Genomic DNA, 22,448 nt, shown 5'->3' with positions numbered 1-22,448 from the left:
AGGATACAAGAGGAGCAGCAAGAAGGGTACAAGAATAACCAGAAGAGTATAATGTCCCACGAGCCAAGGGATAAGAATACATAAAAAAGAAAGGGAACAGAAACGAAAAGAATGTCCACCCGTAACTTAGTGGTAACTCTTCTGAGTGGTAAGAGTTAGAAGGTAAATTAGAGTGATTGTGGAGGGAAGTAGAAGATGAAATAAAGGTAATAAATTTAGATAACTCTTAAGGCATTCAGTCTTTAAGGGTAACAAAGATCAGACCCTGTTTACTCATTAAGAGTTTGTGTGGCGCGGTTGGGCATGGCTCAGCAGTTGAGCATCGACCTAGGATCCAGGCGATCGGGGTTCGATTCCCGGTCAGGGCACATGCCCAGGTTGCGGGTTTGATCCCCAGTTGGGGGCGTGCAGGCGGCAGCCAATCAATGACTCATTTATCATTGATGTTTCTGTCTCTCTTTCTCCCTCTCCTTTCCTCTCTCTAAAATCAATAAAGATATTTTTTTTTAAAAAAAAAAAAGAGTGTGGCAGAAAAGTTTAACATTTACATAGAGAGGAATTCAGGAATGTATATGAGAGTCTTATGAAATTTTAAATATGTGTGTATATGTCTCTCCGTTTGTAAATTACAATTGAGGGAGTAACTACAACAGTAGAGACTTATTTAGGGAAAAGAGAACCTACTTTACATATAATATGAAAGAATAAGAACATATGAAACATTTATAACTCACAGTATGTGTTATTAGGATGTACTTTATTTTTAATCCTCACCTGAGGTTATTTTTTCCATTGCTTTTCAAAAAGAGTACAAGTGGGGGAGAGAGAGAGAGAAACATCGATGTGAGAGAGAGACATCATTTGGTTGCCTCCCACGGGGCTGGGGATCGAGCCCACAACCAAGGTACGTGCCCTTGACCAGAATCAAACCCCAGACCCTTCAGTCCACAGGTTGATGCTCTAACCACTGAGCAAAACTAGCTGGGGCTAGGATATACTTTTGATAGTTTCACTGATGCTCACGAAGGCCTAATTTACACTAATACAGATTCTTCCTTTTCATAAAGGAGGCGCGATAACAATGGCGGCTGCAGCTGTGGATACAGTTAATGCTGCCCCCCTGTCGGGGTCCAAAGAAATAAGTTTGGAGGAACCAAAGAAGATGACCAGAGAGGACTGGAGAAAGAAGAAAGAGCTAGAAGAACAGCGAAAACTGGGTAATGCTCCTGCAGAAGTTGATGAAGAAGGAAAGTAAGTAATTTTTTTTTGCATGATCTGTTCATTCACAATTCAGATTCATGTTTACTTTATCAATACTTCATCCTTTGACAGGAAGCTGTCTTTACCATTTACATCATGTTTGTTTTATTTTGTCAAACTCTTATGTATAAGATTTAGTAATCAAATAATATTGACAGACTCATAATGAACAGCTATAACCCCTTTCAACCCTTCCCACTCCCTGTCCCACTGTACAAAAGTCACTAATTTTAAACCTTTGTATTTTTTAGTTTTTCTGGCTGATACCTCCACATGTCTAATATACTTAACCTATTGTTTTAATCAACTCTAAGACATTACTAGTTTACTTTTTGCTCTGATACAAGGTTTATCTCACTAAAATACATCTCTTTTCCTCCTTCAGTTATATCACTATTCTTACACTCTTCTTAGTTTCTTTGTGGGAAATTTTTTCACTTGAATTTAAATTACTTTATTTTTTATTGTTTTATTATAGAGATATCAAGTGTATTCTCCCCTCTGCCCCTCCCCCCCCACACACACACACAGAGCAATATCTATTCTTAGATTCTGTATAGGCTACCTTTAATAATTGTAATAGCAGTTATTTTATTTTATTACAGAGACATCAATCCTCATATTCCTCAGTATATTTCTTCAGTGCCATGGTATATTGATCCCTCAAAAAGACCTACTTTAAAGCACCAGAGACCACAACCAGAAAAACAAAAGCAATTCAGCTCATCTGGAGAATGGTACAAGAGGGGTGTAAAAGAGGTTTGTAGGAAACCTTTATATATCCATGTGGAAATGGAGATTGTATTTTAAGAACTTAATATAACAACTTTTAATACAATATTATATAAAGTAGAAATAGATTACATAACCTTTTATCTGGTATTAATATTCACAATACATATATTTCTGTATTTTATAAATTTTATATTGCTGAAGTTCTTAAACTTTCTCATTTATGAAAGTGTAGGAGACTTTAACTGGTTATCCTCTTAACAAGTAAATCATTTCACTGAACAATATAATGAGAGCCACTGTTATTTCTAACTTATTCAGATAAATAAAACATTTCCTTTGTTTTTCTTTATATTCACTTATAGAATTCTGTAACTACTAAGTACCGCAAAGGAGCATGTGAAAATTGTGGGGCCATGACACACAAAAAGAAAGACTGCTTTGAGGTAAATTCACCTTTGAGAATTGTGGAAACTATTGTCAGAGTCTCTCTTTCTTCATTCCTTGTAATAGAGCTTAATTCTATTTTTCTAAAATTATCTGTACTTAGCTACCAGTTAAATAAAAATTAATTTGAGTGAAATTAGTTCAGCAGCATCAAATTTTTTGCTGGAAGACTAACTGGTAATTTTATAAATAAACCATAAAGTCCCATGGTATGTTCACACAAGCTCTGTAAAGATTATAGGACATTTTCCTCTGGGCTACAGATACTTAGGGAAAGATTTAATCTTATTCTGTTTTTTAGAGACCTAGGCGAGTTGGAGCAAAATTTACAGGAACTAACATAGCTCCAGATGAACATGTCCAGCCTCAGCTGATGTTTGACTATGATGGGAAGAGGGATCGGTGGAATGGCTACAATCCAGAAGAACACATGAAAATTGTAGAAGAATATGCCAAAGTTGATCTGGTGAGCAAAACTCCCTGATTTCCTAGTGTCCTTAAAGAATGTACATTTTGCTCTATCTCTAATTTAGCAACTCTATTTTTTGAGCCTTCAAGCAAATTAAAAATGGAGGCATTTTTATGTAAGACTAATTGAATAATGAACATAAATAGTGTGCTGCCCCCACTTGGTAGCAATTTCTTTTTATTTGATTCTTGTGTTGTCCTTTACTCCCTGACTTAGTTTGCAAAGAATACTGGAAGCTTGAGAACAGATTAGTGTCCAAGCTTTTGGCTTTTTGAGGTTATAAAATTGGTTCCCAGACTATCTTGCCACATGGGACTATTTTACAATTGTCTCAGAGCATTTAGAGGGTGGTAGAAGGAGACAAAGATAACTTATTTCAGAAAATCGATTTTTTTTTTTTTAACTAAACCTCAACTTTTTTCTGTTATGTTTTCACCTACTCACCCCATTCTTTAAAAACCATAGTCACACTGCCTTTTTATTTTTCTAAGGGGTAGTTAACATTTAAATATCATAGGATTTCACCTAATCTGAATTTTATCTTTTCTTGAACAGTGATATATAGGGAAATACTGGGCCTGCCTGGCAAGAGTCAGTCATCTGGAGTCAGGTGGCAACTGCCCCTTTTGGATAGGGCTCACTCTCTGCAGTTTACCACAGGTGCTGTCTGGCTTAGTTTCCATTAATGCCTGGCTCAAACAGGAGTTTGTAACTCATGTTCCTTAGAGAGCCATATGTCTAGAGCTCCAGGAAATCTCAAAGAGATGAACCTCATCCAGTGACCTTTTCGGAAAACAATAACCTTATTCCCTTTAAATATATTATGAAAATTAAATGTTCATTTGAATGTTGTAAGTAAATTGCAAATGTTTTGTTTTCTTTTTTTTCGGTTAGGCAAAACGAACACTGAAAGCCCAGAAACTCCAAGAAGAATTAGCCTCAGGAAAATTAGTGGAACAGGCTGTAAGTAATAAAAATGATCAATAAAAAAATTTCAAATCTTAGTAAACAAAAAATGAAAATTGGAACAAAAATTTATTTTAGTCCTGGCCGGTGTGTCTAAGTGGTTAGAGCGTCCATCGGCCAGCCCACCGAGGGGTCTTGGGTGCGATTCCCAGTCAAGGGCACGTATCTGGGTTGCAAGTTTGATCCCCGGGCCCCCTATCAGGGTGCTTGTGGGAGGCAAACAATCGATGTGTCTCTCATACCGTTGTTTCTCTTTCTCTCCCTCCCTCCTTCTCTTCCCCCCCCCTTCTCTCTCTAAACATACCCTCTGTTGAGGATTAAAAAAAAGATTAATACTGCAAATCACATTCTTGTACATACCTCTTTATATAATTGACATATTATTTCCTTATGATAAATTCCTAAAAACATACTTGTTGATGCAGTGAATATATTTATTTAAAATTTTGATGATTTTTCACTTAGCTTCCATTCATAAAGGCTATATGATACATATATATTAACACATACACATTTCCTTTTTTTTTTAATTGATTGGTTTTAGAAAAAGAGAGGAAGAGGGGGAGAGAAAAAAAAACACATCAATTTGTTGTTTCACTTATTTATGCATTCACTGGTTGATTCTTGTATGTGCCCCGACCGGGGATCGAACCCACAAACTTGGCATATGAGAATGATGCTCTAACCAACTGAGCTACCCAGCTGGGGCCCATATACACACACTTCTGTATTCCCTCACTAGCACTATAAGGTATTCTTTTTAACTGATGAAATACTGACTACTTTGCTATAGGTGTTCTGTGGAGTTAGAGAAAATCCTGACCGGTTGCTAATGAAGAAAGTGTGTGTCTGTGTGACAAGGATTTCTCACTCTCCTTAAATCACAGTATGGTGTTACTTGAGTAGATTCCTTCATGGCCTAAATTTTATACAGGCTGTTTTGCCTCTAAAGATCCTTATTACATGATCCTGATAGCATTTTCTTTTTGGACTTGATAGTAAACTAGTGAGGTTTAATGAAAATGATATGTCTAAGGTTAACACATATGAAATGGATATTTATTGGGTACATTGGTCACTTGAGTCTTTCTGTTTCCTTTGTGTGATTATAATATTATATATCAATGAAACTTCTCTAGAAATTTTCTGGCTTCTAATAAAATTAACTGTTCACAGTGACATACTTGTATTCAGAACTTATGAGCTCATTACAGATGAGAAATACAAGAATTTGTTCAGTTAGATTTGTTACATTATCTTAACTATGTTTTAAAGTGTTAAATAATCAATAGGTTTAGTAGAATAAAATAACGAATTTTTTTCCTTCTGTCCTGTTGCAGAATTCTCCAAAACACCAGTGGGGAGAAGAGGAACCAAATTCTCAGATGGTAATGAACATTTGCCCTTCCTGGGTGTACATTAAATTTCTCAACTTCTGATTGCCAATACAATAATGTAATTATTCCTAATTACATTGACACATGATAGTAATAGCCCTAAAGAGCACAGTGAGTAGGGTGTGGCTAAAAGGAAATGAAAGGAAGACATCTGAATGCTATTCCTTTGTTTCCCCCCTCAGGAAAAAGACCACAACAGCGAAGACGAGGATGAGGATAAGTACGCGGACGACATCGACATGCCGGGGCAAAACTTCGACTCCAAGCGGCGGATTACTGTTCGCAATCTCAGGATTCGGGAAGATATTGCAAAAGTAAGCCTGGCCAGCTCAGTGTACACATTCAAAAAGTACCTGTCTTCCTAGCCTAAATGCTACCTGCCCGTCTGGTGTCTGGGCAGTGTAGTCACTTGTTCCAAAGTTGGGTACCGTTCTGGTTTTCCTCCCCACCCGTGCCCCAGAGTGCACCCACACATGGAATTGATTCTGACCAGCTCGTGGTCTGCTCACATTTTTTTGTTGGAAGTAAACATTAATGCAGTCTTTAACCATTTTTCTTTTCTAGTATTTGCGGAATTTAGATCCAAATTCTGCTTACTATGACCCCAAAACGAGAGCGATGAGAGAGAATCCCTATGCCAATGCAGGAAAGAATCCAGATGAGTAAGTATGGAGCTGACTGTACAGACTTCAAGATGGGGGCTGGAGGTGGTGGGGCTTCTAATTATAAAACTGAATCTGAATTAAAATGAACATCATCTATGGTTGGGTCAGAAAAGAATTAACTTTCCTTAAAGAAATCAATGTCTGAAACAATTTGTTTTTCAATTTGTATTTACAGAGTGAGCTATGCCGGAGATAATTTTGTTAGATACACAGGTGATACCATTTCAATGGCTCAGACACAGTGTAAGTGTTTCCTCTGTTGTCAAGGCATTTTATATCAGCTCATAAGAAATTTGGGGGCATTTTAAAAACACTGTATAGCTGACAACTTACTAAGATGTTTTAATTGCCCTAGTGTTTGCATGGGAAGCCTATGACAAGGGATCTGAAGTACATTTGCAGGCTGATCCTACCAAACTAGAGCTCTTGTATAAGTCCTTCAAAGTCAAAAAGGAAGACTTCAAAGAACAGCAGAAAGAAAGCATCCTGGAAAAGGTAATTTTGGCTAAAGAGCATTTCTTAAAGACAAACAACCAGTTAATAAGTATTTGATCTGCATTTGAAATACAATACAAAGAGGGTCCCTCTTAATCCATCAGGAATATTCCTTTCTTTCCATTGACTTAATCATTTAGCAAACAGTATCAGTATAGCTGTATCCCTGAGCTTTGGTAGCAAATCAAACCACCCCAGAACTTAGTAACTTAAAACAGACATTTCTTTTTTCTCATGAATCTATGTCAGCAGGGTCTCGTGGTCTGGGCCTGCTCATCTGAGTCTGGATGGTCTAGGATGGCCTTACTCTGGTCTCTGACAGTTAGCAGGCAGATTATCCTAAGGGGGCCTTATCTGGAACAGCTCATCTCTGCCCCACCTGGGCTCTCCTCCTTTAGAAGGCTAGCCCAGCTTTCTCCATGGCATTCTCAGGATACCAGAGACTAGTAACAAAAGGTATTAGTGATTTCCAGGCCTTTTTATGGATCACATTTGTCAGTTTTCTGGTGCATGAGTGATTTCCAGGCCTTTTCCTGGATCACATTTGTCAGTTTTCCATAGTCTACAACAAATAACGTGGCCAAGCCCAGTTCAAGAAATGGAGAAACAGACTCTGTTTCTTCAGGGAAGGAGCAGCAAAATCACGTGGCAAATGGGCATGTGTACAGGATAAGAGGAATGTATGGCCACATTCAACAGATAAATAGCAACTGAGACATCTTGTATTTGCCTATGAAAATTTGGTGGCTTTTTTTTTTCCAGTGCGTTTTCTATAACAAGGCCCAAAAGAATGTTTCTTTAATCTTTCTGATTGGAAATAAAACTCAGTAGAGAGTTAAATGCAAATCTTTATTGTAAAATGTATTTAATAATGTTCAATGTTTTTTTAGTATGGTGGCCAAGAGCATTTGGATGCCCCTCCAGCTGAATTGCTTTTAGCTCAGACAGAAGACTATGTAGAGTATTCAAGACATGGGACAGTCATTAAAGGACAGGAGCGGGCTGTCGCCTGCTCTAAATATGAGGAGGATGTGAAGATCCATAATCACACGGTATGTGTTAATTTTGTGTCCTTATTAGCATTTTACTCTGGATTATATTTTTATATTATGACTTCATTATTGAATCAGTGCTGTGCTTTTCTTTTTTTTACATTTTAAGTTTGTTTTATGAATTTTTTGAAAAATAGAGAAAAATGTAAAAGACTACTATTCTGTTCACCCATATACCCACCACCTAGATTCAGAATTTTTTGCATGTTCCCATATATGCTTTATCTAGGTGTGTGGACATGTACGCATGCGAAAATACGTGTGTGTATATATTTTATATTTATAATTTTTTTACTCTTAAAATTAAGGATATTCTTTTTTGTAGCTACATTGCCAATTCAGAACATTGACATTAACTCCTTAATATCATCTAATCTCTTGGCCTCATTCACATTTTCCAAATTACTCTCCAAAATGCCTTTAAAGAGCTCTTCAGAGGTTTTGAGGGTTTTTTCGTTGTTTTTTGTTTTTGTCAGAATCCAATCAAAATTTATTTTGATTATTTGATAGTTATGTCTTTTTTTTCTAGAGTGTATCTCTTCTTTTTCATGACAGTGACTCTTTAGCAGATCAGGCCAGTTATCTTGTAAACTGTCTCATATTCTGTACTTGACTGGCTTTTAGTGATATACTTTTCCTCTATTCCCTCTATTTCCTATAAATAGGAATTCAGACTTAAAGGCTTAATTATTATGTTAAAGATTTTAATGATGCAGAATGCTCTATATTGCATCACATTATAAAGCATGTAAGGTCACTTGCTGTGCTCTCGAAGCACCCAAATTACAGTTGACTTAAGTTAGGGGTTAAAAGTTTAACTGTCTGTAGGAGCCAGGCCAGTAAACATGCATAAGTGAAGTGAGCCAGGCACATTGTACACAGTAGAAAACACAAACTCTGTCTAATAGAAGCATTCACTGTTCAGCAACAGCCAGTTCTTGCCAAATGGGAATGTGGCCTGAGAATTTCCTAGTCCTTAATTTTTCAAGAGAAGTCACATATCCTAAAGTTTTTAATACATTTTGGGAATAAAATATAAGACCACCGTACTGTAATGTGTGCTTCTGACACCTGAGGTCGGGCCAGGCTTTGCTTGTTAGCTAACCCTGGAATCCCCAAAATTTTCCTTCCAAATTACTTTTAAAAGGGCTGTATCTCATACTTCAGTACATGAGAGTCCCCAGTTGAGGTTTCATTTTAAGTAACATCTCTCTTTCTCTTTCTCTCTGCAGCATATTTGGGGATCATACTGGAAAGAAGGCCGATGGGGATACAAATGCTGTCACTCTTTTGTCAAGTTCTCCTATTGCACTGGAGAAGCTGGGAAGGAGGTTATTGTAAGTAACTGTCCTCTTGTTCTTACAGCTATGAATCAGCCAAAGCTCCTAAGTTAAAATCTGTATGAAACATATATATCCTCGTGCTTCAAATTTCAACCTTTTTTTTACTTGATCGATAGCTATTCTACTCAAGTCCAATTACATATATTTTCCCACAGAACTCAGAAGAATGTATTGTAAGTGACATAGCTGGAGAAGAATCTATGAAAAAACCTCAAACCCTCATGGAGGTAAGTCTATCATCATTCATACTGAGTTTTTAAACCACCGAGGGAGGACTTTAAGACTTGCATGGGAGCTTTGTTTTTGTGTTAAAAACACCATTTCAATCCTCCCTGTCAGATGCATCAGGAAAAACTAAAAGAGGAAAAGAAGAAGAAAAAGAAGAAGAAGAAGCATCGGAAGAGCAGCTCAGACAGTGACGACGAAGACAAGAAACGGGAAAAGCTGAAAAAGGTACTCGTGACGTCTAAGCAGTAGAAGGGACAGCAGTATTCTGCATTGGCAAGGGACCTTAGGAAGTAATTATCTAGTCCTTCGTCCAAGCTCATTTTAAAGACAAAGGAACGAGTTCCCCTTCTGGGTCATTTGCCCCAGTCAGCTCAATCAGGTGGAGAGTGCGAATGGAGATTCCCGTGTGTGGGCGTAGCCTGCTGCTGGGGATGTTTGACAAATATCACTAGCTCACAGGAAAAAGTGTGGTTTGTAAAGCTGTCATTTTAAACTTCTGACATGTTTCCCAGAAAGAATTGCCTTCTAGCTCTATGATCTGTTTCATCAAGTCCTTGGGAGAAGTCAGAGTTGCCATCTCCACCAGAAGCATCACTCGTGGGCTTCTGTCAGTAAAATGAACATCATTCAATTTTTGCTATTAAAGTAAAAATTCTTTTTTTTTTTTTAATTAAAAACACTTTATTTTACTAGAGCAGTTTTAGGTCCATCCAAGCAAAATTGAGAGAAAGGTACAGTTATTTCCTATAATATCACATTTATAGCCTCCCATATTATCAATATCCCCCACAAAAGTAGTAGATTGTTAAAATTGATGAACCTGCATTGACACATCATAGTCACCTAACATTTATCCAGTTTACCTTAGGGTTCACGCTTCTTTTTCTCTTTTTTTTTAATTTTTATTGAATTTGCTGGGCTTACATTGGTTAATAAAATTACATAGGTTTCAAGAGTACAATTCTATATTACATCAGCTGTATATTGTATTGTGTGTTCACCACCCCAAGTCAAGTCTCCTTCCATCACCATTTAATTCCCCTCTTTACTATCTTAAGTAAAAATTCTTTAACATTGAAAATACTGTAGAATGTTTTGGGCTCTATGAAAATAATCTCATGGGCCAAATAGTAATTAATTGCAGCTTGATAGCGGAAGGGCTGGCTCCAAAGCTCTTTCAAGTAATCTAGGTTTTTGATGTAGTAATTCATATTCAGTGGAATCTTGGTATTCTGCCACTTTGGAACAAAAGGAGAACTGATGTAGAGCTGCGGCACTCATGTTTTTCGTCTCACTGCAGGCACTGAATGCAGAGGAGGCCCGCCTTCTTCATGTCAAGGATCTCATGCAGATTGATGAGAGGAAGCGGCCTTACAATATCCTGTATGAAACTCGGGAACCCACCGAGGAGGAAATGGAGGCCTATAGAATGAAGCGTCAGAGGCCGGATGACCCCATGGCCTCTTTTCTTGGACAGTAGAAACTAGATGCAGACAGTCACCCATGATAAACACAGCTGATGATAGATATATTCTTTTCAGCTTTTTGCCGATGATTGTAGATGGAAAAGTCAGTGTCTGCTCATCTTGCTGCCCGATTTTAATAAAGCTTCCAGAATTCTAATAGTAAATTCATTCCTTATGCTGAAGAAATGAAGAAAAACAAAGAGAAGGCACATTAAGTGCAGATTAAGATTTTGTTTCCAGTTTTACATTAGTGATATGGAAAGAGGCTCCCTTTCTTATCTTCCACTCAACAGTTAAGCCTTAAACTTTATTTCTTCAATAATTATGGCCCTTTAATGTTTGACACATTTTAAAGGTAGGTTAATTACTCTTTCTCAAAACTAGGGCTTTATTTTTTTTAATTAGTAGTAATTATAATTGTAGTTATTTTATAGATATTTGTTTTTGCCTTCTAAGGTTTTCCTGGTCAGCAGCTAAAAAAATTTTATCTGATAGGAAATTTATAGAACATGTGAATAACTTTATCCTCTGTGGTAATAATTCTGTTTTTCACTTGTTTATAAAGTTTTTGATTTTCACACCCAGAACTAAATGTGTTAGCCTTTGAGTGGAAAAAGAACTGTTTTGTCATTCTTGAATCAGAATTGACCAATCAGTGTTAGGCCTTTTACCATTTTGAACGTGAGCCTTTAGACACAGAAATCCTTTATTGTAGAGGATATTGTTTGTGATACTATTTTTTTTATTGTGATTGCCTTTATGTAACAATCATGAATATTAAATTTGATTTTAAAAGCTTATAGAATTCCCTTGTACCTAATCTCTGTAGCCAGCAGGTGTCACTTTGTTAAACTTGCAAAAGCAAAACCTAAAGTTGACGGTTTCTTCAAAGAATTATAAGGATAGCTCATAGGGCTACTAGTAACTGTGATTGCCATGGTCCTCAAGCCTCTTCTAAGAACATTGTGAAAATAATGCTGACAGTGAGAGAGTACTGAAAAAAAACTAGTTAAAAACTTCTGACATGAGTACATTTACTTTAAACAGCTTGGATTTTTCTGAGCTACCAAAATCCATTAGGATACTGCATTAAGTTAGCATCTTAGAAATAACCCTAGTGGGAGAGTAACTGAATCAAATTGTCAAGTACTATAGATATATATCTACATGGTATCTAAGTTCAGACTGATACGAAATTAAACAGCAGTGCAAATAGATGCAATTCTTATCCACTTCAAGAATGTCAAGAGTTTATGTTTTCATATTCCTACTTTAACATATGAGTTCAGCATAAATCTGAGGTTAGTATTTATTTTGTATCTTATTTATCTTTTGTTAATAAAGATATATAATTGAGTATACTTAACTGTGAATGGTTTGTAGCATTATTTCAAATACTTGGTAATACAAAAGTAGTTGTTGATAGGGTTCCAAGGGAGCCTGGGTTAATTCTGTGAGTTTGAATCAGAAATTTCATGGTCCTTTAACTCAAAAAATGTGTCACCTATCCTTTCTGGGCCTCTGTTCCCTCTTCTGTGAAACCTAATTTACTGTGATTTTAGGAAGAATTCTGTAATATCTGAAATCATGTCTTATTTCTGTTTCAATTTTGAAGAAAGGTAATACCCAGAACATTACTCAAAATAATGTGCTTTGATTTTCTCTCAATAATAGCTGCCTTTTGAGTGCTAGAACTATGTGCTGTAATTTTCACTTATAATTTATCCCCTCAAAAGAACTGCATGGAGTAGTGGGTGGTATCCCTGCTTTACAATAAGCACATGGGCTTAATTTACTAAGTCCAAGCAGTTTGCTCAAGGCCTAACAGTTAAAAGTGTTGAGGCCACGACATGAAGCCAGGTCTCTCTGACTGTAAAGCCTACTCCTTTCTCTAGTATTTAAGGCCCTGGTTCCTGGGGCCAGGAATGCTGGTCTTTTTAAATTTCTTCCCTTAGCAGAAACCTTGAGCAGGCCCTCAGCCTTGACCAAGTTCACTCGCAACACCTGAAAATGATGCATCTGTCCTACATTCTTAAACACTCTCTGGTCCCCCAACTTTGTGGGATGCTTCTAAGAAGATAGACTATACAAAAAAGTGAATAAAATACCATTTCCTAAAGAATTCTGAATGAAAATACCCTCCTCCCCAAATAGGAGATAGGACTATAATAGGGTTTGTTTCTTTAAACAATGTTTCCTAGTTTCTCCTTTGGGGTTTACCTCTAAAATATCTCTAAGCTAGGTTTATTACTTTTACATCCTGTTAAAAAGAATGATAAAAACATTTTCTCTAAGATGGATGATGGTCCTCAGGAAATTCATCCTCCTGCTAACTTATGGAAGGGGTCCGGGGCGACCAGCTTGGGCAAGAGGTCCCAAGCTCTGGAAGCACATCCTCCACTGTGTGTATCTTAATGGAACTTACAGCCTGTCCCATTTGCCTGAATGTTTAATTTGGGAGTACAGTGACCCTCTTCTTTTTCGTCATTGATTCCACATAGAAAATGGTAAGTTACTGCAGCTTTACAAGTTCAAAGCCTGACACGCTGCAACATTTTATTTCCAGGGCTCTGAAGAACTGTGTAGACTTTACAGCGCTTTCCATCCTTTAGATTCTATTTTTCTGGCAGACACAGTAAACAAAAGGCCAGCTCCACAAACACAACCTAAAGATGCGGTGCGGGGAGGTCGGCCAGCGCGCATGCTCCCCTCCCAAAGCCGGCCGTGCCCTCAGCCCGTGGCTAGTGCGCCTGCGTGCGGGGAGACGCCCCGCCCAGTCTGCGGGCGGGAAGCCGCCGCAGAACCCGGATGGGAGCCCGGCGCGGCCGGGGCGGAGGTGGCGGCGCGCGCTTCGGTGTCACCCCGTCTCCGCAGGTTCCTGCTCCTGGGTCGCACCTGAGGAACCGCCGCCCACACTGGTCCCGGCGCCGGGAGGCTGGGCCTCAGCCGGAGCAGAAAGTGACCCGGGGCCTGAAACGGGCGCCTCGAGGAAGCCCGAGCGAGCACCCTCGGGGCCTGCGCCTCCGGCTGGGAGACGCGCGGGCGGAGACCCAGCGGGTCTTCCTTCCTCGCCGCCGGCGCCCTCGGCTCGCCCGGGCAGCCTCCTAAGCGTCCGTAACAATAACACCAACAGGTCCTTCCTTCCAGTTACGAGCTGCGTGTGCTCTGCACGCATGCTCATAATTAAACATCCCAGCGACCCTATCAGGTAGGTACTGTTGTCACCCCCAGTCCCAGCCTGTCAGTGACAAAGCCAGGGTCACAGGCTTTTGCCTCCGGGGCGTTTGCTCCTCCCTTTCCTCCTGGCTGTTTGCTTTTAGCTGTAAAATGGAGCGATTCAACCCCAGACACCCGCACCTGCCGCCCACTGGCCTAGACTAGATAGAAGTGGAATCGAATTCGGTTTGGAGTTTTAGGTTCACAACTGCACTTGGGTGTTGCGATTGCGGGAATATACGCGTCAGCATTCCCCAAATATTTCTGTTATGTGAATGTTCACCTTTAACTGGTTCCCCCCTCCCCCCCTCAATCGTGATACATTTTCATATCTACCCTTACACCTCAGAAACTTGCAGAAACATTCTACTTTGTTGTACCAGATAGTTCCTTTTGCACCTTCAGATACTCTCAAAGGAATCATTCTAAAAAAGAATCACATCTATCTCAATAGGATACTGCTTTTTGTCTGCTTATTTGTTTTACTGCTTATTGTGGAAAATTTCCAGCATGCATAAGAACAGTGAGAAGGGTGCAGTGATGTGTGCCCTTCCTCCAGCTCCAGCAGCTAGCATCTCAAGGCCAAGCTTAGTTCTTCCGTCTCCGCCCCACTGTGTGTGTGTGTTTGTGGGTGTGCTGAAGTACACTATTTCAGAGGCCATCACGACACCTTATCATTTCACTTGTAAATAGCTGAGTCTGTATTCCTAATAAATGAGGGCTTTTTAAAAAACACAACCATACCGTTATCACACCTGTTGAAATTAACAATGATTCCTTTCTATGGTGATGATTTTTTAACGTTTACGTATCTTAGAATATTATTACTAAGTACCACAAAGGAGAGAGTGAAAAGAGTGAGGCACTGAAACACAAGAAAGCCTTCTGGGTGGTAAGTTCATCTTTGAGGCTCTTGAAAATTTTTGCTACCTCTTCGGAGGAAACTATAAATGAATTTTTCTAAAAATTCTTTGCTTAAAAACAGGTAAATCTTACAATCAAAATACACTTGAGTAGCATAGTGAGGGTGGATAGGAATGGATGCTTAACTGAGCCTGTAATTTCTTTTTTTTCTTTTTTTTAATATATCTTTATTGATTTCAGAGAGAGGGAGAGAGAGATAGAAACATCAATGATAAGAAAGTCATTGATCAGCTGCCACCTGCTGGGGATTGAGCCTGAAACCCGGGCGTGTGCCCTGACCAGGAATCAAACCACGATCTCCTGGAACCTAGGCGATGCTCAGGTGCAGAATCACATCGGCCAGGCGAGCTTGTAATTTCTAATGAGTCTGAAGGAAAAAGCTCTGCCCCAAATATGTACACAGTAAATACAGGGGTGGGCAAAAGTAGGTTTACAGTTGTGAGCACTTGGAACAATTTATTCTTGTATAATTTATTTGTATTACAACTGTAAACCTACTTTTGCTCACCCCTGTACATAGTAATACAGGAAGAAGCATTTTTTTATGTTGATGTCATAATTTTATTCTTATCAATTCAGAGAGTTTCTAAACACAGTTGGCCCTCTAGTCTCATCACTTGACAAAAGGTGGCTTAAGATCAGCTTTTTAAATTCTTTATTGATTAGCAGACGTGTTCCAATTTTTAACTGGCTTTTAACAGACGACCATTTGGCAAGTCAACTTTTTGGTTGCATTGAAGTACATTTTACAACTAGTTAAACTTGGCAGAGCCACTAGAAAGCTAGTACTTTAAGTAAATACTTTTGGCTCACTTATTGTGAGGTTGGTTTTTCATGGCCAAAGTGGACATTTGGATTTAAATGTGTCCCTGTTAAGTTTTCAGCCACATTCTGTGTCAGAATTTTGGAAACTTTGGTGATCACTTATTTATCTGGGAAACAGAATTGTTTTCTATGGTATATTTGAGCCTACCTTTGTATATTATACCTTTGCTCATGGTTCAGGCAGAAGAAAAATAAAAAGGTTATCACCAACTCAGAAAACGTAAATGCCTATTAAAGCAGTTAGACTGTTTACTTAGCACCCTAGAATACCTGCCAGCTAGGGAATGTCCTGAACAATACGTTTTCATTCCTCTCAGTCCGACTAAACTAGGACATGGATCAGAATCACCTGGACAGCTGTATTTTTTATTCTTTTGTCCTGCTTTTGGAGATGATTTATTAGTTCTAAAGTAGGACAGGGGCATGTATACTTTCCAAGGGAGTCCCAGTGATTGCGATAGGCATCTTTTGTTAAAAATTTCTTTTTAGTTACTATTCACAAGAATTATCTAAAATGCTTATTTAGAACACAGATTATGGGCCCCTTTTCCAGAGCTAGGGAATCAGAATCTCTGGAGGTGGGGCCCAGGAACCTGCATTTTAGCAAGAGGCTTAGATGATTCTTCCTTTTACTAAACTGGAAAACCACTGCCTTGGGTTAAGCCAGATCTTAGGACTACTGCCTATTTTCCTTTTGTTGTTTTGGCTTTTCTTGACTCCTTTTACTAAGGGATAGTTATATGAAAAAGCATCGTGAAATTTCTTGTAATTAAGACAATGAGAGTTTTTTCTGAAGTCTTGGTAACAAGTATAGCTGTGTTTCTCCTAAGCAACTTGTTTTGCTTTTCTATATAAATAGTATGTTACACTTTAGCAGAGGGAAGCTCTGCGCCAAATTTGTGTCCTGCTATGTCAAGGGTGGCTTAATCAGACCTGTTTGAAATTTTCTGCTTATGTTGGAGTCAGAGACACTCAAGGATCAAAATAGTTTTACAGACCTATTTAATCCTTAACTATTAAAAAGAACTAGCTACCCTGTCAAAATATCTGCCCTTCCTTAGAGTATTTAGTGAATTATTTCCTTCTCTATTCAGTGCTTCATAATAGGGTGTGCATGCATTATTCACCTAGGATGGAAGGAGGGGGTGGTAGTGAGATCCCCTTTCTGGGGACACAAAATGTACTAGATTTGTTTGGAACATACATATTTGAAAACAAACCATAACTACAGCTCACCAGTAGAGAACTTCGGAGTATTCACACCTTGCATAGACCCACATATCCCATATATAACTTGCTCACAAGTCACGTATTGCAAGACTTTAGCTGTGAGTTTCTAGCTTTAAGTTGGGCTGTCATGTCGTCATGGCTTACTTTGACATCTTACAGGATATTTCTTGACATGAACACAGATGGCAGGATGGCATGTGATGTGGCTTTGTTTTAATTTGGTTAGCCACTGATTTTTAATGTGTGGGTTATATTTTACTCCCAAAGCAAAATTCTGCAGCATCTCTGGAATACTACCTGAAAATTTTGGGGTGCCATGTCGAAGAAACGCAAATGGGATGATGACTATGTTCGTTACTGGTTCACCTGTACAACAGAGGTGGATGGAACTCAACGCCCACAGTGTGTATTGTGTAACTCGGTATTTTCAAATGCTGACCTCAGACCATCAAAACTGTCTGACCATTTTAACAGACAGCATGGTGGTGTCGGTGGGCATGACCTCAATAGCCTGAAGCATATGCCCACACCATCTGATCAGAGCAAAACCTTGAAAGCATTTGGAGTTGCATCTCAAGAGGATGCCTTATTACAAGCATCATATCAGTTTGCGTATTTATGTGCCAAGGAGAAGAATCCTCATACGATAGCCGAAAAATTAGTGAAACCTTGTGCATTGGAAATAGCACATATAGTTTTGGGTCCAGATGCACAAAAGAAGCTTCAGCAAGTCCCGTTATCAGATGATGTGATCCATTCTAGAATTGATGAAATGAGCAACGACATCTTACAGCAAGTTCTAGAAGACATCCAAGCCAGTCCTCTTCAAGTGGGTATTCAGCTTGCTGAGACCACGGACATGGACGACTGCAGCCAGCTAATGGCATTTGTGCGATACATAAAAGAAAGAGAGATCATAGAAGAGTTCCTGTTCTGTGAACCATTGCAATTAACAATGAAGGGAAAAGATGTGTTCACTCTCTTCAGAGACTTCTTTCTGAAGCATAAGATAGCACTTGAAGTGTGTGGCTCTGTTTGCACTGATGGAGCTTCGTCTATGCTAGGAGAAAATTCAGAATTTGTTGCTTGTGTGAAAAAAGAGGTACCTCACATTGTGATCACCCATTGTCTGTTGAACCCTCACGAACTTGTCACAAAGACATTACCTACAAAGCTGAGGGATGCTCTGTTTACTGTTGTGAGGGTAGTAAATTTCATCAAAGGGCGAGCTCCGAATCATCGCCTGTTTCAGGCTTTTTTTGAAGAGATCGGAGTAGAGTATAGCGTCCTCCTTTTCCATACGGAAATGAGGTGGCTTTCCCGAGGCCAGATACTTACTCATATTTTTGAAATGTATGAAGAAATAAATCAGTTTCTTCACCACCAAAGCAGCAATTTAGTTAATGGCTTTGAAAATAAAGAGTTTAAAATTCACCTAGCATACCTTGCAGATTTATTCAAACACCTGAATGAACTTAGCGCGTCTATGCAAAGGACTGGGATGAACACGGTATCGGCCAGGGAAAAGTTATCTGCTTTTGTTAGGAAGTTTCCATTTTGGCTAAAAAGAATTGAGAAAAGAAATTTTACCAACTTTCCTTTTCTTGAAGAAGTAATTGTTTCAGACGATGAAGCAGGAAGCATTGCAGCTGAAATAACACTGCACCTGCAACTATTGAACAGCTCCTTCCACAGCTATTTTTCTGTCGGAGATCTTGACGAGGCGAGTAAATGGATCCTGGACCCATTTCTTTTTAACCTGGATTTTGTTGATGATGGTTATTTAATGAAAAATGATCTTGCTGAATTACGAGCCAGTGGCCAGATTTTAATGGAATTTGAGACAATGAAGCTTGAGGATTTCTGGTGTGTTCAGTTCACAGTGTTTCCAAACCTTGCAAAGACAGCTCTAGAAATCCTTATACCATTTGCCTCAACGTACCTTTGTGAACTGGGATTTTCATCACTTTTACATTTTAAAACAAAGTCCAGAAGCTGCTTTAATATGAGTGATGACATCCGTGTGGCTATTTCCAAAAAGGTTCCTCGTTTCTCAGACATCATTGAACAAAAGCTACAGCGGAAGTCACTGTAAGCTGATACACTTTTTTAATGTATAATTTTTAATATATTCTTAATTCCATTGTAAAATTAAGCTATAATTCTGTCTCTTTCCTTTTATATTTATGGTATAGCGAATCCTATGTTTAAAAAATTTAGCATCGCTAACTTTTAATTTTCACGTGTCATGTGAAAATGTTTTAAGAATAACAATGAAAGCAGGAGCAAAGATTTCGTACCACTGCCCAGTTGATGCATAGGATTCTAAGTATATGTAACCTTTTAAGGTGATACATTAAAAAGACACCCAAGCACTAGAATATCCAGCCAAATAGGGCAGTATTCTAAGTAATAAAGCCAAGAGAAAAAGAGAAGACTTCCCAGAACATGCATCTCCATGTTAAGAGTAAAAGTCAAAGGACAAAATGACAGGCTGAGTCTTCCCATGTTTTTGAGGATTATTATGGGGAGGATAATGAAATCAGAAGAGAGTTATGAAATGTTCTCGTGGGGGAAGGGATGATTCTAGTTTATATAGGATTTATTTTTAAATGTATTCTTTGGAGTTAGTCTCACAGTGTCCATTCCTCTAGCTACCATGCTCTGAATATGACATTAATAAATATCCTAATATCCTATTAGCCACTCTTTGTCTTCTTTTAAATTACATCAGGACTCCCTAGTCATGGAGGCTGCTAAAAGGGAGATCCCAGAGCTTTACCCTAGAGATCCTGATTTAGCAGGTCTGGGATATGATCAAGGATCCTCATTCTTTTTTTTTTGCTCTTCACCTGAGGATATTTTTTTCCATTGCTTTTCAGGGAGAGTGGAAAGGAGGGAGAGAGAAAAAGACATCGATGTGAGAGAGAGACATCAATTGGCTGCCTCCAGCACACACCCGGACGGGGGCAGGGAATGAAGCCTGCAACCAAGGTACATGCCCTTGACTGCAATCCAACCCAAGACCCTTCAGTCCTTGGGCCAACGCTCTCACCACTGAGCCAAACCAGCTAGGGCAAAGATCCTCATTCTTGTTTTGTTTTGTTTTTGTTTTGTTTTTTAAATATATCTATTGATTTCAGAGAGAGGAAAGGAAAGGGAGAGAGAGAGAGACAGAAACATCAATGATGAGAGAGTCATTGATCGAGCCCGCAACCCGGGTATGTGCCCTGACCGGGAATCGAATCCCGGTCGCCTGGATCCTAGGTCGACGCTCAACCGCTGAGCCACGCCCAGCTGGGCAAGATCCTCATTCTTAATAACCAGCTTTCCAAGTGGTTCTGATGGAGTTGTTGGTCATCTGGCCTCATCTTATTTCTTTTACACTTACTTTTCCTTTACCCCAGTTTTCTCTCTTATTTTATATCTTATATGTATTTTTCTAACATAGTTGAAAACTTTTAAATGGACCAGAATATAAGTAATAAATTGACATGAAGTCACTAGTAATTAAGGGCCATCCAGAAGTTTGCCATGTGTACTCTTTCTGAATGATAATTTGACAAAATATATTTTTAATTTAAATAAATTTACATTTTTATTTCAAAACTTTAATGTTTTATCAAAGTAGTGGATGCTCAAGGCTGGAAAAAAATTAGCCCTATAATGAAAAGCTGCAGTCTCCTTCCTGCCCAATTACCTTAACCATTTCTGCTTTAACTTTCTGTGGTTCCACACATGTGGCTAAGAAATGTGTTTATACCAAATACATATGCAAGTTTTGATTTATTAGCTTTAGAAGTTACATATTGACTCCTATAGATAATAGGTAAGGATTGAATTTATGAAGCATCCATCTCCTTTCCTGCTACTCTTAATTTTTTTATTATGGTACTAATTTTAGTTGCTCTATTGATTATTCATAGTCCTTTGGTTGAGGATTTTCCCCTCTAGGGATTTACTGCATGGAAAAAATCGGGGCTTTCCACAAAGTTTTATTTATAAGGTGGTGATCACAGCATTTTATAATAGTGAAAAATTGGGGGGAAAAACAAAAAAAGACTGGAGGGGAATGGAATGTGACTACCTAATTAAGATGCCACTTGAAAACTGCAAATTGAAGTTTATATTGTCTACTCAAAACTGAACATTATGACCATCCATCAGAATACTTTTGTCAATAAATATATGCCTTCTTTCATTTAAAAATGTAGTTACAAAATATGTCTTTATTTTTTCTAGTATAATCTAATGTCAAGAACAGTTGGAAAAATTTCTAAGCTCGTAAAGGAATAAACCTGGATGAGTATGTATAATGCTTGATATGTTTGTTTGATGAGACTGGTTCTGGAAGTGTGAAAAAAATGGAACACTTAACCCAATTAGTTTCTACTGCTACTGGAGCTAATTGTCACTGGGGCGAATAACCACTGCAGAGATAATACAGCATTAGGAAGCAAAAAAGGGAGAAGCAAGTCCCTGGCCCTCCCTCTAGATTTACACTATTTCTCTTGTATGTTTTACTTGCACAACCTAACAGAAATATAGGTGATAAAGAAATGTACTTTGTGGAGTTCCAGCCACAGCATCTCAAAGCAATTATAGAAAGTATAGAAGGGTGGGTTTGAAGCTGAAAAACAATAAGCAGCACATTCCACCCCTTTGGCTATTTAGCATCCATTCATACCTTTCTATCCATATTTGAATTTGTATACAATAAGCATAACTTTGTGAGTTTTTTAAGGTATAACTATCCTTTGTACAAATGAAGATGTTCTCACCTTCTCTCCAGAATGAGGAGTCACATAGTCAACTCAAATTTGGTAGCAGTCTCATTAATCTGTTGCCTAAAAACCAAGTCCAGCCTGGCCGGCGTGGCTCAGCAGTTGAGCATTGACCAAGGATCCAGGAGATCGAGGTTTGATTCCCAGTCAGGGCACATGCCTGTGCTGTGGGCTCGATCCCCAGTGGGGGTGTGCAGGAGGCAGCAGATCAATGACTCTCTCATCATTGATGTTTCTCTCTCCCTCTCCCTTCCTCTCTCTGAAATGAATAAAAATATATTTTAAAAAAAAACAAGCCCAACAACCAAGTTGGGTTTTCTTTGGGGGCTTGGGGACGGGTGTAGTAGAGGTCTGTAGGTATATATCACCTCACTATTACCATAAGCAATGATGACAAACTGGTACAAACCACCCAGAAATTCCTCAGACACATGGTTACAAAACACTACTCATCAGGACAATTTCAGGCCCTCTGGCATTAACCCTCATGGCACACGCCCAAAATGGTCAGTGACTGTCTCAGCTTCCAGTTGAGTAGAACCACTATTACATCCCCTGGTGAAAGCATTTCTCCCTTGGGAACCAAGATTTCCAAACTGAGTTCACAGTTGTACCAATGGAAAGCAAAAATTCTGTGAGTTATTAGATGCAACAGTCTGAGCCACTCCCACATCCAACCCTTAATTGCTGGACCAATGCATTCTGCCTTGGAAACCAAACCAAACCATATTCATTGGTCACAACTCGGAGCACGTATTGCAGCTGTAAGAGATTTGAGGTATTTTAGGGCAGCCGTAGAACCTCTCTAGTTCTCTGACTGGGACTTGAGGTGTTAGAGCTGAGTGTGTCCTTTCTGTAGGCTCAGCGGGGCACTAGGAGGCACCCACCCCACAGTCTGTGTAGTTATCATTCCCAGCAGCCACTTGGTCCCCCAGGGCATGCTACAGGA

The 22,448-nt window shown here is 38.8% G+C and overlaps 1 protein-coding gene and 1 non-coding gene across 2 annotated transcripts; both read left to right on the top strand.

The window, feature by feature from the left end:
- Nucleotides 1-1,053: 1,053 nt before the first annotated feature.
- SLU7 (spliceosome associated SLU7) lies at nt 1,054-11,325 on the top strand. The gene is made up of 15 exons (XM_016214020.2): nt 1,054-1,251; nt 1,866-2,019; nt 2,358-2,438; nt 2,741-2,905; nt 3,803-3,871; nt 5,215-5,262; nt 5,454-5,585; nt 5,836-5,933; nt 6,112-6,179; nt 6,292-6,431; nt 7,322-7,483; nt 8,716-8,820; nt 8,982-9,053; nt 9,166-9,279; nt 10,355-11,325. The coding sequence occupies exons 1-15, from the start codon at nt 1,082-1,084 to the stop codon at nt 10,532-10,534; spliced, it is 1,758 nt and encodes a 585-aa protein (XP_016069506.2). The 5' UTR covers nt 1,054-1,081; the 3' UTR covers nt 10,535-11,325.
- Nucleotides 11,326-13,333: 2,008 nt separating this feature from the next.
- Nucleotides 13,334-21,031, top strand: FAM200C (family with sequence similarity 200 member C). Its single transcript, XR_015714422.1, has 2 exons — nt 13,334-13,728; nt 16,983-21,031. It is a non-coding gene; the product is annotated as a family with sequence similarity 200 member C (transcript).
- Nucleotides 21,032-22,448: the final 1,417 nt, after the last annotated feature.

This window comes from Miniopterus natalensis, chromosome 4 (assembly GCF_054644295.1).
Source record: "Miniopterus natalensis isolate mMinNat1 chromosome 4, mMinNat1.hap1, whole genome shotgun sequence".
In the NCBI taxonomy this organism is placed as follows: Eukaryota; Metazoa; Chordata; class Mammalia; order Chiroptera; family Miniopteridae; genus Miniopterus; species Miniopterus natalensis.
This window is presented reverse-complemented; position numbering and strand designations above follow the sequence as displayed.